Source organism: Staurois parvus, unplaced genomic scaffold, assembly GCF_062004578.1.
Source record: "Staurois parvus isolate SC_StPar_1 unplaced genomic scaffold, SC_StPar_1.0 ptg000592l, whole genome shotgun sequence".
Classification (NCBI taxonomy): domain Eukaryota; kingdom Metazoa; phylum Chordata; class Amphibia; order Anura; family Ranidae; genus Staurois; species Staurois parvus.
The window spans coordinates 327,056-341,764 of record NW_028318388.1 but is presented as its reverse complement, the minus strand read 5'-3'; the positions used below and the strand labels follow the sequence as shown (position 1 = coordinate 341,764).

Here is a 14,709-nt window from a genome sequence, read left to right as displayed (position 1 = left end):
GAATTCAAATAATGCCACCATTGCAATTTCACACTGATGGTACATTTATTATTATATATTATTATTATTATTATACAGGATTTATATAGCGCCAACAGTTTGCTCAGCGCTTTACAATATAACGGGAGACAATACAGCAACAATACAGTTCAATACAAGAGGGATAGGAGGGCCCTGATCCTCGGAGCTTACAATCTATCAAAAAAGTAAATTGGACAAAAGATGGCCAACTTTCTTTCAAAGTGTTTGTTGCATTTATTATTATTATTATACAGTATTTATATAGCGCCAGAAAGGTTTGCTCAGCGCTGTACATTATAGTGGGGGACAGAACATAAGACAATACAGTGACAATACAATACACGAGGGGTTCGAGGGCCCTGCTCTTTGGAGCTTACAATCTAGGAGGGAGGGGAAAGTGGTACAGGAGGAAATGGCTGTGGGGGATGGAGTGGTAGGAGGAGTGGAAGAGATCGGCTGTTAGGTGAGGGCGGGGTAGGCTTCCCTGAAGAGATGGGTTTTCAGGGTGCGCCCAAAGGTGAGGAGGGTAGGTGACAGTCTGATGGATTGGGGTAGTGAGTTCCAGAGGATGGGGGAAGTCCTGGAGAAATCCTGCAGTCGGGCGTGGGAGGTGGAGACCAGGGAGCTAGAAAGTAGGAGGTCTTGTGAGGAGCGAAGATTACGGGTTGGGTGGTATTTGGGTATCAGGTTGGTGAGATAGTTTGGGGCAGCGTTGTGAATGGCTTTGTATGTCAGTGTTAGTAGTTTGAATTTAATACGTTGAGCGGTCGGGAGCCAGTGGAGGGAATGACAGAGGGGGGTGGCAGAAGAGGAGCAGTTGGAACACATTGATGTTCAGCTGACATGCGCTGATATCTATTTTTTCAACCCAGCGCATTGATGTGCATTTTTAATGCATTACATTGATGTCCAGATTTTTTTAGTACACAGCAGTAGCCAAAATACATTATTTTCTTAGTTAACGAGCCGGGCCCTCTGTTTCCTCTTGTACAGCCGGGCCCTCTGTTTCCTCTTGTACAGCCGGGCCCTCTGTTTCCTCTTGTACAGCCGGGCCCTCTGTTTCCTCTTGTACCAAATTATATTGTAACTGTAATGTCTACCTTCATTTTGTAAAGCGCTGAGCAAACTGTTGGCGCTATATAAATCCTGTATAATAATAATACAAATTTTCCTTAAAGCGGACCTACACCTTTTTTCTACTACTCCTCTCTCCCGCCTCCTACCCTTTCCCAGTTATAAGTCTATAATTTTTTTTTTTTTTTCTAAATTCCATGTACCTAATTTTTATCCACGTTCTAGGCAAAAATTACATACTCAGATACCACCCATGCTCAGGAAGGCCATGAGTCACTCCAGAAGCCCTTGCGGTGTTTCTGCGCATGCACAAACTGCAAACTGCCTCCTGGAATTGCTATGTTACACATCCCAGGAGGCAGATTGTGGGATCCCACGCATGGGAAAATGGAATGGAGTCTCTGTTAGTTTATTGGCAGGACCTGAGTCTTTTCTGCGCATGTGTAGGGGATATGCAGACTTGACAGGGGATCTGCCAGGTTCCGTAGACCCAACATAGATGTGGCGTGTCCGTGCGTGCATTACATCACAATTGGAGATGGCGGCACTGGAGAAAAGAATTGGAGGGAGAACTTTCCCTACAAGCAAGGACTCCAAGGACTCGGTGGGTGGACCTTAACGCCGAAAGGCTGCATACACTATATTGCCAAAAGTATTGGGACACCCCTCAAAATCATTGGATTCAGGTGTTCCAATCACCTCCATGGCCACAGGTGTATACAATCATCACCTAGGCATGCAGACTGCTTCTACAAACATTGGTGAAAGAATGGGTCGCTCTCAGGAGCTCAGTGACTCCAAGCGTGGTCCCGTGATAGGTGGTCACCTGTGCAATAAGTCCATCCGTGACATTTCCTGGCTACTAAATATTCCACGCTCAACTGTTAGTGGGATTATAACAAAGTGGAAGCAACTGGGAACAACAGCAACTCAGTCATGAAGTGGTAGGCCACGTAAAATGACAGAGCGGGGTCAGCGCATGCTGAAGCGCACAGTGCGCAGAAGTAGCCAACTGTCTGCAGAGTCAATAGCTAAAGACCTCCAAACTTCGTGTGGCCTTCAGATTAGTACAACAATAGTGCATAGAGAGCTTCATGGAATGGGTTTCCATGGCCGAGCAGCTGTGTCAGGAATGGACTCGTCAATAGTGGTGGGACTCACCTGCCTTGTGGGTTGCAGTACCAGGACTGGCCAGCGGGTGCTCTCAGCAACCAGAGGCTCACTCCTGCAGTCAGCCAAAACACCTGAGGCTGATTGCAGGAGGTGCATATAAGGAATGGCCAGACTTGCAATCAGGGCCTTGGTGTATGTTTCGCAAGAGCCCCTGTACCTGCATCCTATCTGCTTCCTGTCTGATCCTGCTTGATCCCTGACTCTGATTGAACGCCGCCTGTCCTGACCTCTGCTATTCCTGACCACTTTCCAGTCTGCTCCTTTGGTACCTTGTCTGCCTGATTGTTCCTGACCCGGCCCGTCTGACTACGCTGTGCCTGCTCCTTTGTACCTTGCCTGCCCGTTTGCTACCGACCCGGCCTGCCTGACTACGCTTAGTATTGTTCTTTTGTTATCTGTTGGGGGTTTTGGTTTGGTTTGTTTGCACTGTGTTTATGTTTAGTCTTGCACTGCGTTTATGTATTGTTTAGTCTTAAATAAATTATATTGTTTATACTATATCTGAAGTCTGCGTTTCCCTGTGTCAGTCCACACACCTCTGGTCATACCCGGAGCCCTGACAAGCTGCATCCTAACCCTTACATCACCAAGTGCAATGCAAAGCGTCGGATGCAGTGGTGTAAAGCACGCCGCCACTGGATTCTAGAACAGTGGAGATGTGTTCTCTGGCTTGACTAATCACACTTCTCTGGCAATCTAATAGATGTACAAGAAATGTGCAGCGCTAAAATTAAAAAAATTAAATAAAAAGGTACATATAAAAAACATCATGATAAATAAATTATGAGAATGTTCATAAAGTGACTGTAAGTGCTCATAGGAATCCTGCATTCTCTTTAATTCAGTGCTTGTGCAATCAGGTATAGAAGAAATGCGCACTCACCAGAACGCATAATAAAATGCGCGTTTGTATAATAAATCCTGATGTCATCAAGGTCATCTGAGTTAGGGCAGGAATGGGGTTGAATCCCTCACAGAATATATGGATCCTGGAACTTTAAGTGTTGATCAGGAGAATACCAGAGTTCCCTTGCAGATGAGTGAGGTGCAGGGGCGGACTGACCATTGGGAAACTCGGGCACTGCCCGAGGGCCCAGGGTCAGTAGGGGGCCCCATGAGATGCCCCTGGTACCTTTTTCATAGGCTTTTTTGAGTTTGGGCAAGGACACAGGGGCTCCATGATCCCCTATTGCCCGGGGGCCCCATGAGTTGTCAGTCCGCCCCTGGTGAAGCGGCTCTCCTCCTGGAACATGGCGCTGTACAGGGGCTGTGTTTGCGATTTACCCATGGGCCACCCGCGGTCGGTGGGTAGGTCGTGATTGACAACTTGTCCACCCCCACTGTAGCCTAAGCTGTTTATCGAGCCCTGAGCTAAAACTAGCTATAACATCCCAGTCCAGAGGAGACAGGGTTAACTAAAATAGGAGGAGCTTCATATAATCTCTGTTGTAATAAACAGGTTCACCTACTAATATACTGGAAGGTGACCACTACATATGTGCAGTAGCACAGACCTAGCTATCTGGCACTGTGCATATGAAATACTAATAATAGGAGAGAAACTTGTCTGTCACTAGGATTCAGATCAAGAAGTTATGGGAAACTACAGTTAAACAGCCACAACACAGGAACAATGACCTAATAGTCTCTACTTCTAGTCTGGATAAACTACAGTATACCAGTAATGCAGCTCCTGTATATGGACACATAGGGGCTTATTTACTAAAGCTAGAGTGTGTAAAATCATGTGCAGCTCTGCATAGAAACCAATCAACATTCAGGTTTTATTGCCAAAGCATAAAGTGGTTGTAAAGGGTAAGGTTTGTTACCTTCATGCATTCTATGCATGAAGGTAAAAAACCTTCTGTATGCAGCAGTGCCCCAGGCTCCTCAATACTTACCTGAGCCCCATCGCGATCCGGCGATGTGAATGAAAGCCTTGGCTGTCATGGGTCTCTGCCTCCTCATTGGCTGAGATGCCAAGCAGGAGTTATTGGATCCTGCTGCTGTCAATCACAGCCAGTCAGCCAATGAGGAAAGAGAGAGGATGGGGCCAAGCCACTGCAGCAGCGGTGCCCCCATAGCAAGCTGCCTGCTGTGGGGGCACTCGAGAGACAGGAAGAGCCAGGAGAGCCTGCAGGGGACATGAGAAGAGGAGTATCCAGGCTGCTCTGTGCAAAACCACTGCACACAGTAGGTAAGTATAGATATGTCTGTTATTTTACAAAAAAAAGAACCTTTAGAATCGCTTTAATCGAACAAGTCAATTGACTACCATGCACAGCTGCACCAGGTTTTGAGTGCTCTAGTTTTAGTAAATCTTCCCTACAGTGTCATCCCCTCCACTTCCTCCTTCTGGGGTTTTTAAGCCATCCCCCCAGAGACAGGAAGTACTAATACATAATTATATATAACACTGTGATATTAGCAGCTAACAGTAGAGAGCAGCAGATCCATAGATATGTAAACCAATTACCTCACTAGTAGGAACGTTTTTTTGTTTGTTATTGATTTGCCCCTTTTAGAGCAGGTCCATCCTCCTTGGAGCAATTGTTCCATGCATCCCACATTGACATTTCCTAAACTTCCTCCTCGTTTTGTGCTGGCGCACCAATGACATCACACCAAACCTGGAGCATGTGCATTATGAGATCTGGGGCAGCATATGTGTTGTACATTATCTAGGGCAGCTTTCTGTTCAATAACATACTGCCCCGAAAAATAAATTGCATAAAAAGTCACATACTGAATCTAGCCAGCCCAGGTTAGGGCAGGGGCGCTGCTAAACTCCACCTCTGAATGCAGCCGCACTCTGTGCTATGGCCACATGCAAACCAGACGATTAGCTGTGGCCAGAAGCGCTCTCCTTGGATGCATATTGTCTGTATCCATGACCGGTCAGAGTCCCAAATCACATTTACCTGATAGAATGAGTGCTTAAATGTAAACAGCAGTGACTGAGGTCACTTTGCCGGTTGTTAGGAAAGCTCACAGCCTGCGTCCAGCTCATTCATTCAGGCAGATGTGGCCAGTAGGCTTTCCTAGCAGCTGACGAACAAACCTCAACCCCAAATCAGTTAGCAGCACCTCTCATTGTTGGACCCAGTATGTGCCAGCACAGGCATTTGGACTCTCTATCAGAAGTGCATGTGACAGGGTGACAACATAGGAGTATAATTGTGAGAAGGTTGTCACCCCATAACAGGAAGTGCCATATATGGATGTTTGCAGTGCAGTACACATAGTCGGCCAGCAGGGTGAGCCCTCTCACTCTTCCAGTTTCTCTGTTGCGGAAGGATGCTCGGGTGACGTCATCGGCGCTGCGTCCTCTGGTCGCCTTGGTTACGTCCTCCGGAGCTGTCAGTGGGATGCGGCGGCGGCGGACATGGAGGAGGAGGAGGGGGCCGGGCTGCACCTGGCGGTGTGGACGGTGTTCGCGGTGCTGTTGCCGGTGCTGATCACTCTGTGGTGCAGTGTACGGAGGGCGGGCCGGAGGAGTCTGTCCCGGGCCGGGAAGCACGCCTGGCAGGAGACCGACCTGTTCGGGAGACCTACCTACTGCTCGGTGTGCGGCCTACACATCCTCCAGGGCGGGTACTGCTTGTGCTGCGGCCTGTGTGCCGATCACCCGTGTGTGTGGAGGGCCGGCCGTCGCTTCCCGTGTAAGGAGGGCCTGGGGAGAGGCGAGGGGGCCCGGGGACACCGCTGGCTGCGGGGGAACCTACCGCTCTGTAGTCTGTGTGCCAGCTGCGGCCTGCAGTGCGGGGGACAGCCCAAACTCTGCGACTGGAGGTAAGTGCGCCGAACACTGCGTGTACCTACCTCACATTGTATGTACTGTATATACATCACTGACAGCCCAAACTCTGCGACTGGAGGTAAGTGCACTGAGCATTGCATGTACCTACCTCACATTGTACCTACCTCACATTGTATGTACTGTATATACATCACTGACAGCCCAAACTCTGCGACTGGAGGTAAGTGCACTGAGCATTGCATGTACCTACCTCACATTGTACCTACCTCACATTGTACCTACCTCACATTGTATGTACTGTATATACATCACTGACAGCCCAAACTCTGCGTCTGGAGGTAAGTGCGCTGAGCACTGTGTGTACCTACCTGACATTGTATGTACTGTATATACATCACTGACAGCCCAAACTCTGCGACTAGAGGTATGTGCGCCGAACACTGTGTGTACCTACCTCACATTGTACCTACCTCACATTGTATGTACTGTATATACATCACTGACAGCCCAAATTCTGCAACTGGAGGTAAGTACACCTCACACTGTGTGTACCTACCTCACATTGTATGTACATTACACCCAGCCCAAACTCTTTGACTGGAGGTAAGTGCACCGAACACTGCGCTTACCTACCTCACATTGTATACACTGTATATTCATTACACCCTACCCAAACTCTGCGACTGGAGATAAGTGCACCTCACTGCGTGTGCCTACCTCACATTGTATGTACATTACACCCAGCCCAAACTCTGCGACTGGAGGTAAGTGCACCTCACACTGTACTCTATATACCTACCTGACGTATGTACATTAGACTCCAGCCCAAACTCTGTAACTAGAGATAAGTGCACCTCACACTGCGTGTACCTACCTCACATTGTATACACTGTATATTCATTACATAGTTAGTCTGGCTGAAAAAAGACAAAAGTCCATCCAGGTCAATCATAGAAAAAAAAAGTTATAATCCTACACCCACAGTTGATCCAGAGGAAGGCAAAAAAAAATCCAGCAAAACATGATCCAATTTGCTCCTGCAGGGAAAATATTCCATTCTGATCCCCCGAGAGGCATTCGGATATTCCCTGGATCAACTTTACCCATAAATGTTAGTATCCAGTTATATTCTGTGTATCCAAGAAAGAATCCAGGACTTTTATAAAGCAATCCACTGAGCTGGCCAGAACCAACTCTTGAGGGAGTCTATTCCACATTTTCACAACTCTCACTGTGAAGAAACCTTTCCGTGTTTGGAGATTACATTTCTTTTCCTCCAGATGTAAAGAGTGCCCCCTTGTCCTCTGTGATGACCTCAGGGTGAATAGCTCTACACCGAGTTCACTATATGAACCACTGATGTATTTATACATGGAGATCATATCCCCCCTTATGTATTATACATGGAGATCATATCCCCCCTTATGTATTATACATGGAGATCATATCCCCCCCTTATGTATTATACATGGAGATCATATCCCCCCTTATGTATTATATATGGAGATCATATCCCCCCTTATGTATTATACATGGAGATCATATCCCCCCTTATGTATTACACATGGAGATCATATCCCCCCTTATGTATTATACATGGAGATCATATCCCCCCTTATGTATTATACATGGAGATCATATCCCCCCTTATGTATTATACATGGAGATCATATCCCCCCCTTATGTATTATACATGGAGATCATATCCCCCCTTATGTATTATACATGGAGATCATATCCCCCCTTATGTATTATACATGGTGATCATATCCCCCCTTATGTGTTATACATGGAGATCATATCCCCCCTTATGTATTATACATGGAGATCATATCCCCCTTATGTATTATACATGGAGATCATATCCCCCCTTAATCTCCTCTTCTCAAGAGAGAATACATTCAGTTCCTCTAATCTTTCCTCATAGCGTATCTCCTCCATGTCTCTTATCAGTTTGGTTGCCCTTCTCTGTACTTTCTCCAGTTCCCCAATAATTCTTTTTGTGAATTGGTGCCCAAAATTGAACTGCATATTCCAGATGAGGTATAACTAATGATTTGTATCGGGGGGGGGGAATGATATCTCTCTCTCTGGAGTCTATTCCTCTTTTAATACAAGAGAGGATTTTGCTCACATTAGAAACCGCAGCTTTGCATTGCATGCCATTATTATGCTTGTGGTCTACCAGAACTCCCAGATCCTTCTCCACCATTGTCCCCCCCCCCCCCCCCAGTTGTACCCCCCCCCTAGTATGTATGATGCAGGCCCAGACGGGGGCAAAAAATAGGTCTGGTCATTTTGGACTGAGCAGCCCAAGCAGACTCTTTCTTTGGAGCCCGGTGGCGGAACGCTAGGGCCCGGTCGTAACAGCGACTTTGCCACCCTGGTAGTTCCATCACTAGTGTCACTAGGTTTTTATTTAATTTTTTGCAAATATATATATGTGTGTGTGTATGTGTATGTATGTGTGTGTATATATATATATATATATATATATATAAAATTTTTATTTAAATGTTTTTGTAGGAAGGAAGAAGAGAAAGGAAGGAGGGAAGGAAAGAAGGAAAAAGGGAAATAATGAAGGAAGGAGAGAAACGGGACAGAGAGAAAGAAAGATGTATAGAAGGAGGGAAAGAAAAAGGAAGGAGAAAGAAGGAAGGAGGAAAACAGGAGACAGAGAGAAAGAGAGAGATGTATAGAAGGAGGGAAAGAAAGAAATGAGAGAAACAGGAGACAAAGAAAGAGAGATGTGAAGAAAGAAGGGAAAGATGGAAAGAAACAAAGTAAGGAGGAAAACTGGAGACAGAGATTTATAGGAGAAGGAGAGAAACATGAGACAGAGAAAAAAAGAGAAAAAAAATTGACAAATTTAATTTATGTACAGTGTTGCATGACCGCGCAATTGTCAGTTAAAGTAACTCAGCGCCGTATCACAAAAAATGGGTTGGTCAGGAAAGGAAGGGGGGGGGGGGGTAAATCCTGGAGGATAAGTGGTTAAGGCCTTTTTCACACCATACATGCATGAAAATTGATAGAAACTGATGCGCAGATTTCACTTGCAGAGACATCAGTAGTTATGCAAGCATCAATGAGTTTTATACACATTGCAGATTCCTGCGCAGAAAAAAATCTGCATGTGATACTAGTGTTGTGTGAACAGGGCACATAGAGAACAATTCATTTCACTGTGCCCTTGCAGAACACATGCAGAAAAACTGACGTCTCTGCACCATGGTGTGAATGAGCTCTAAGGTCATAGCGTGGCCTAGCCAGTCTCCAGACCTTAATCCTATAGAAAATTTATGGAAGGAGCTGAAACTTTGAGTTGCTAAGCAACAGCCAAGAAACCTTAAGGATTTAGAGAAGATCTGTAAAGAAGAGTGGACCAAAATCCCTCCTGAGATGTGTGCAAACCTGGGAACCAACTCCAAGAAACGTCTGACCTCTGTGATGGCCAACAAGGGTTTCTCCACCAAGTTCTAGTCATGTTTTGGGGATCAAATACGTATTTTACTCACTGACCTGCTACTCAGTTTATAATATTTATATCATGTTTTTTTCTTTTAAGTTTTTTTTTTTTTTGTTTTACCTATGATAAAAATTATATACCCTTCATTTCTTTGTAAGTGGTCAAACTTACAAATCCTGCAGGGGATCAAATAATTATTTTCCCCACTGTATGTGTCTCTGCCATACAAAAGAGCGGAGTTGTATTTGTAAAGCGCTGCGCAAACTGTTGGCGCTATAGAAATCCTGTATTATAATAATATTTGCAGCTATGACTGTTTTCAATCAATAACGCACATTACAGAATTATAACAGTATTTTGGTTCTGCAATTAGATGTATCTGGTGTCAGAGAACCGTCCACGATGAATGCATTAATAACAACTTGAAGACCGAAGACTGTGACCTCGGGGAGTTCCGAAACCTCATTATTCCACCCAGTTATCTCCTGACTGTGAAGCAGATGAAGAAGAGCAAGAATACAGATTATGAGAAGGTGGCATTGAGACGCTTTTTTTTTTTTTTTTTTTTTTTTTTTTATTCGTTGCTTGATGATTATGAAATGTTTCAAAAATATTCTAGGAGAGATTTACTAAAGGAAAGTTATGCTTTGCCTGGATATGGAATTTCTTTTAAAAATTTGCATTGAGGAAAGACAAGTAATGCCCCAGTTTGTTCAATCAGTACCTTGTGTTCTTTGTGGAGCTTGCACTGACAGCTGAATTCTGATTGGTTGCTATTGGTATTACCTCTTTTTTACTTTCCTCCAGTTATTATGATTGAGCCTTGTTTATATTCCAGGTAGGTTATTGTCATCTGAGCTTTAGGCTCCATGCACACTAGCATTTTTTTTAGGCTCCTAGAAGCTGTTAGCATTTTTTTTTTCTGTTCCTAGAAGTTAAATAGTGTTGTCGTATGTGTCCATGCACACTACTTTATAGGGATGCATCAATATATCAGCGGCTAGAAAAATAGTGTGATGAGCTCTTTGCCAAAAGGAAAAAAGGTGCTAATAATGGCTGCCGAAAACTTGTGATTTTGCCACGATTTTACCAACGATGTTAGCCTTGATTTTGCCACAATTTTACCACGTTTTAGGGTGCGCTTTTCATAGGTCAGTTGAGTGAAAAAACGCATTATAACGCAACACGCAATGCTGAATGGAAACACAAGAAGCAGTTATGACAGAAGATGTGTACAGAGTCTTTTCTGTCATAAAAATCCTACCTGCCAATTGTTTAAAAAAAATAAATGACTTTTCAATCTAGATCACTTGTTTTTCTAATGTGTTCACTCCCATTTGGGCAGAAGTGTTAGGCTGTAAGGGGGTTCTGTCTTCTGTCTGAGCACATGCTGATAATAGACACCCAGAACATACAACAAAGGTGCTGTTGGGATTACATGAACGAAAACGAAACTGTTTTGGTATTTATTATACAGGATTTACAGTGAGGAACAGAAGTATTTGAACACCCTGCGATTTTGCAAGTTCTCCCACTTACAAATCATGGAGGGGTCTGAAATTCACATTGTAGGTGCATTCCCACTCTGAGAGACAATTAAAAAAAAAAATTCAGGAAATCACATTGTATGATTTTTAAAGAATTAACTTGTCTTGCACTGCTGAACAGAAGTATTTGAACACCTGAGAAACAGCAACAATTCTGGCTCTCAAAGACCTGTTATGTGCCTTTAAAAAGTCCACCCATACTCCACTCATTAATCTAACTTAGTAGCACCTGTCTGAGCTCTTTAACGACACCTGTCCACCCCACAGTCAGTCAGACGCCAACTACTACTGGGGCAAGACCAAAGAGCTGTCAAAAGACACCAGAGACAAAATTGTGGACCTCCACAAGGCTGGAAAGGACTACGGGGCAATTGCCAAGCAGCTTGGTGAAAGTAGATCAACTGTTGGAGCAATTGTTAGAAAATGGAAGAGGCTAAAGACGACTGTCAGTCTCCCTCGGACTGGGGTCTCACCTCGTGGGGTATCACTGATGATAAGAAAGGTGAGGAATCAGCCCAGAACTACAAGGGAAGAGCTGGTCAATGACATGAAGAGAGCTGGGACCACAGTTTCAAAGATCACTGTCGGTAGAACGCTACGCCGTCACGGTTTCTAATCATGCATTGCACGGAAGGTTCCCCTGCTCAAGTCATCACATGTCCAGGCCCGTCTGAAGTTTGCCAATGACCATTTGGATGATCCAGAGGAGGCATGGGAGAAAGTCATGTGGTCAGATGAGACCAAAGTAGAACTTTTTGGTCTAAACTTCACTCGTCGTGTTTGGAGGAAAAAGAAGGATGAGTTGCATCCCAAGAACACCATCCCTACTGTGAAGCATGGGGATGGTAACATCATGCTTTGGGGGTGCTTTTCTGCGAAGGGGACAGGACGACTGCACTGTATTAAGGAGAGGATGAATGGGGCCATTTATTGTGAGATTTTGAGCAACAACCTCCTTCCTTCAGTCAGAGCATTGAATATGGGTCATGGCTGGGTCTTCCAACATGACAACGGCCCGAAGCACACAGCCAGGAGAACCAAGGAGTGGCTCCGTAAGAAGCATATCAAGGTTCTGGAGTGGCCTAGCCAGTCTCCAGACCTAAATCCAATAGAACATCTTTGGAGGGAGCTGAAACTCCGTGTTGCTCAGCGACAGCCCTGAAACCTGACAGATCTAGAGGAGATCTGTGCGGAGGAGTGGGCCAAAATCCCTGTTGCAGTGCAAACCTGGTCAAGAACTACAGGAAACGTACCAAATATTAACACTGATTTTCTCAGGTGTTCAAATACATCTGTTCAGCAGTGCAAGACAAATAAATTGTTTAAAAATCATACAATGTGATTTGCTGAATTTGTTTTTTAAATTCTGTCTCTCAGAGTGGGAATGCACCTACAATGTGAATTTCAGACCCCTCCATGATTTCTAAGTGGGAGAACTTGCAAAATCGCAGGGGGTTCAGATACTTTTGTTCCTCACTGTATATAGCGCCAACAGTTTGTGCAGCGCTTTACAAAATGAAGGTAGACAGTACAATTACAATACAATTTGGAAGCAGAGGGCCCTGCTCAGTATTGGGCAATTTTAATCCATGCCAGCAGCCAGGGCTGTGTTCATTATCATTACTTGGGTCCGGCAGAAGGCAGGACAGCCTCTATGATGACACTGGGCTGATGCTTCTGCTCAAACAAGGAGAAAAAACTACACATACAGTAACTATTCTTCAGGCTGCACTATTATAACATCTTTAAAGTATACAGTATGTAATCTCTGAATTGCTCCTGTTGAATCTGTACCAAAAATACCTGTCGATCCTGCCAGCAATCTAGCTCTGTGTTTAGTCCCATGCACTCTGCAGTGTTCTCTTCCTTCCCAGGTTATCTATGTGAACTACAGCACACTTCTCCCCTATGTTATGGAGTTGAGGAGAGTGGGAAGAGATCTGTAGTCCTAACGCCTTTCCTGGGCACGTGTGGGAGCACTCATTTGCTGTACTGTATCTATAGGGGAGCAGTGTTGTCACCCTGGGCTGCTAGCTCCTGATTGGAGCTAAAGAACACCTAACCTGTGTGTTTTGGGGATGGGGAGAGGGGCAGGTGAAAATAATTTAAAGGCTGAGCAGCCAGTACATTCCAGGGCTGGTAAGAAGCAATATATTACATTCTTGTTTTTGGTTTCTTATTGGTGGTCTCTAAATTGCTGCCTCTTGCTTGTTTTTAGCTGGTCCTTGGGGCACTATTGCTCCCACTAACACCGTCAATTTAGCACTATTCCCATTGGTACCATAAATCTGACACTATTCCTCCCACTGAAACCAATGATGGGGCATTGTTTCCTGCCAGTGACACCGGGAAATTTTCTACACCCATTGGTCACAGTCTAGCCACATACAGTCTCCAGGACTGTAAACTGGTCCTTTGTTAAGAAAGTTTGGAGACCCCTTTGAGAGTTTGATTATTACCAGTTCCCTTTCCCAACAAACGGTCTTTAAGGTATTTGCTCAACTTTTATTTTAACCGCACCATCTTCTCTTGTAGTTACTGTCTTCACTAGGCAAAGACTGGACTCCTTTGATCGTTCTTGCTAACACCCGCAGTGGGAACAACATGGGGGAAGTTTTGGTTGGAGAATTTAAAGGTCTTCTGAATCCTGTCCAGGTGAGTGTGTTGTGAAGGCTAAAGTGTAACTGTACTGTGCTGATAGAAAGCAGAGCAACACTGCAGCTGTGTATAGCAGGTATATTGCAGTGCCACAGCTTTTCTTTTCAGTGCTACCCCACCACCCCTGTGTATCGCTTGAGTCCCCATAGGACAGTACTTGAACTTAACAGGTGTCTTAGGCACTTACAACTACATTGTGGGATATCAGAGGGCATGTGCACATTTGCTGTATACCTGGAAGTTCAGGTTTTTCGGGGTAAATGATAACAATATTGATATCCGTAATGAGGACCCCTGCATGGTTTAAAGATGCATATATAAAGTATCGTATCAATATTTATCTTTTTCATCATGACATGCAAAAGTCCACCTCAGTGCCCTGGGTGTCATTGGGACAGGTGTTCTAGCAGGGACACACACTACAATAAAATACTTTATAAGTGATGCATGTGTAATATTTTTTATGTTAAATGATTGAAATGTTTTGGCATTAGACTAAACTCCTTTAAAGGTAGGAAATAATGGCTTAGTGGTTAGCACGTCTGCCTTGCAGTAAATGGGTCATGGGTTCGATTCCCGACCATGACGCCTCCTGCATGGAGTTTGCATGTTCTCCCTGTGCTTGCCTGGGTTTCCTCCGGGTGATCCGGTTTCCTCCCACACTCCAAAGACATGCTGGTAGGTTAATTGGATCCTGTGTAAATTGGCCCTAATATGTGTATGTATGAATGTGAGTTAGGGACCTTAGATTGTACACCCCTTGGGGGTTAGGGACTGATGTGAATGTTCAATATATTTATGTGTAAAGCGCTGCGTAAATTGACAGCACTATATAAGTACCTTAAATAAATAAAATAGTGCTTTGTGTATAGTTTCTTTATTATTGTCAGGACTAAAATATAAAATAGCATATGAATATAGTTAAATAGGCTCCTTTTCCATGTTTCCAGCTTCTCTCTGCTTCCTTTTTGGAAAAAAAAACATTTGTTTAAATGTCAACATGAGCT

The 14,709-nt window shown here is 44.5% G+C and overlaps 1 protein-coding gene across 1 annotated transcript in view; it reads left to right on the top strand.

Annotated features, from left to right (window-relative positions):
- Positions 1 to 5,637: 5,637 nt before the first annotated feature.
- DGKE (diacylglycerol kinase epsilon) overlaps positions 5,638 to 14,709 on the top strand; it is a 42,971-nt gene continuing 33,899 nt past the window's right edge. The window contains exons 1-3 of the mRNA XM_089692538.1: positions 5,638 to 6,060; positions 9,871 to 10,030; positions 13,580 to 13,699. Of these exons, the coding sequence (XP_089548664.1) occupies positions 5,654 to 6,060; positions 9,871 to 10,030; positions 13,580 to 13,699 (687 nt within the window). The 5' untranslated portion in view covers positions 5,638 to 5,653. The remainder of the gene's footprint in view (positions 6,061 to 9,870; positions 10,031 to 13,579; positions 13,700 to 14,709) is intronic.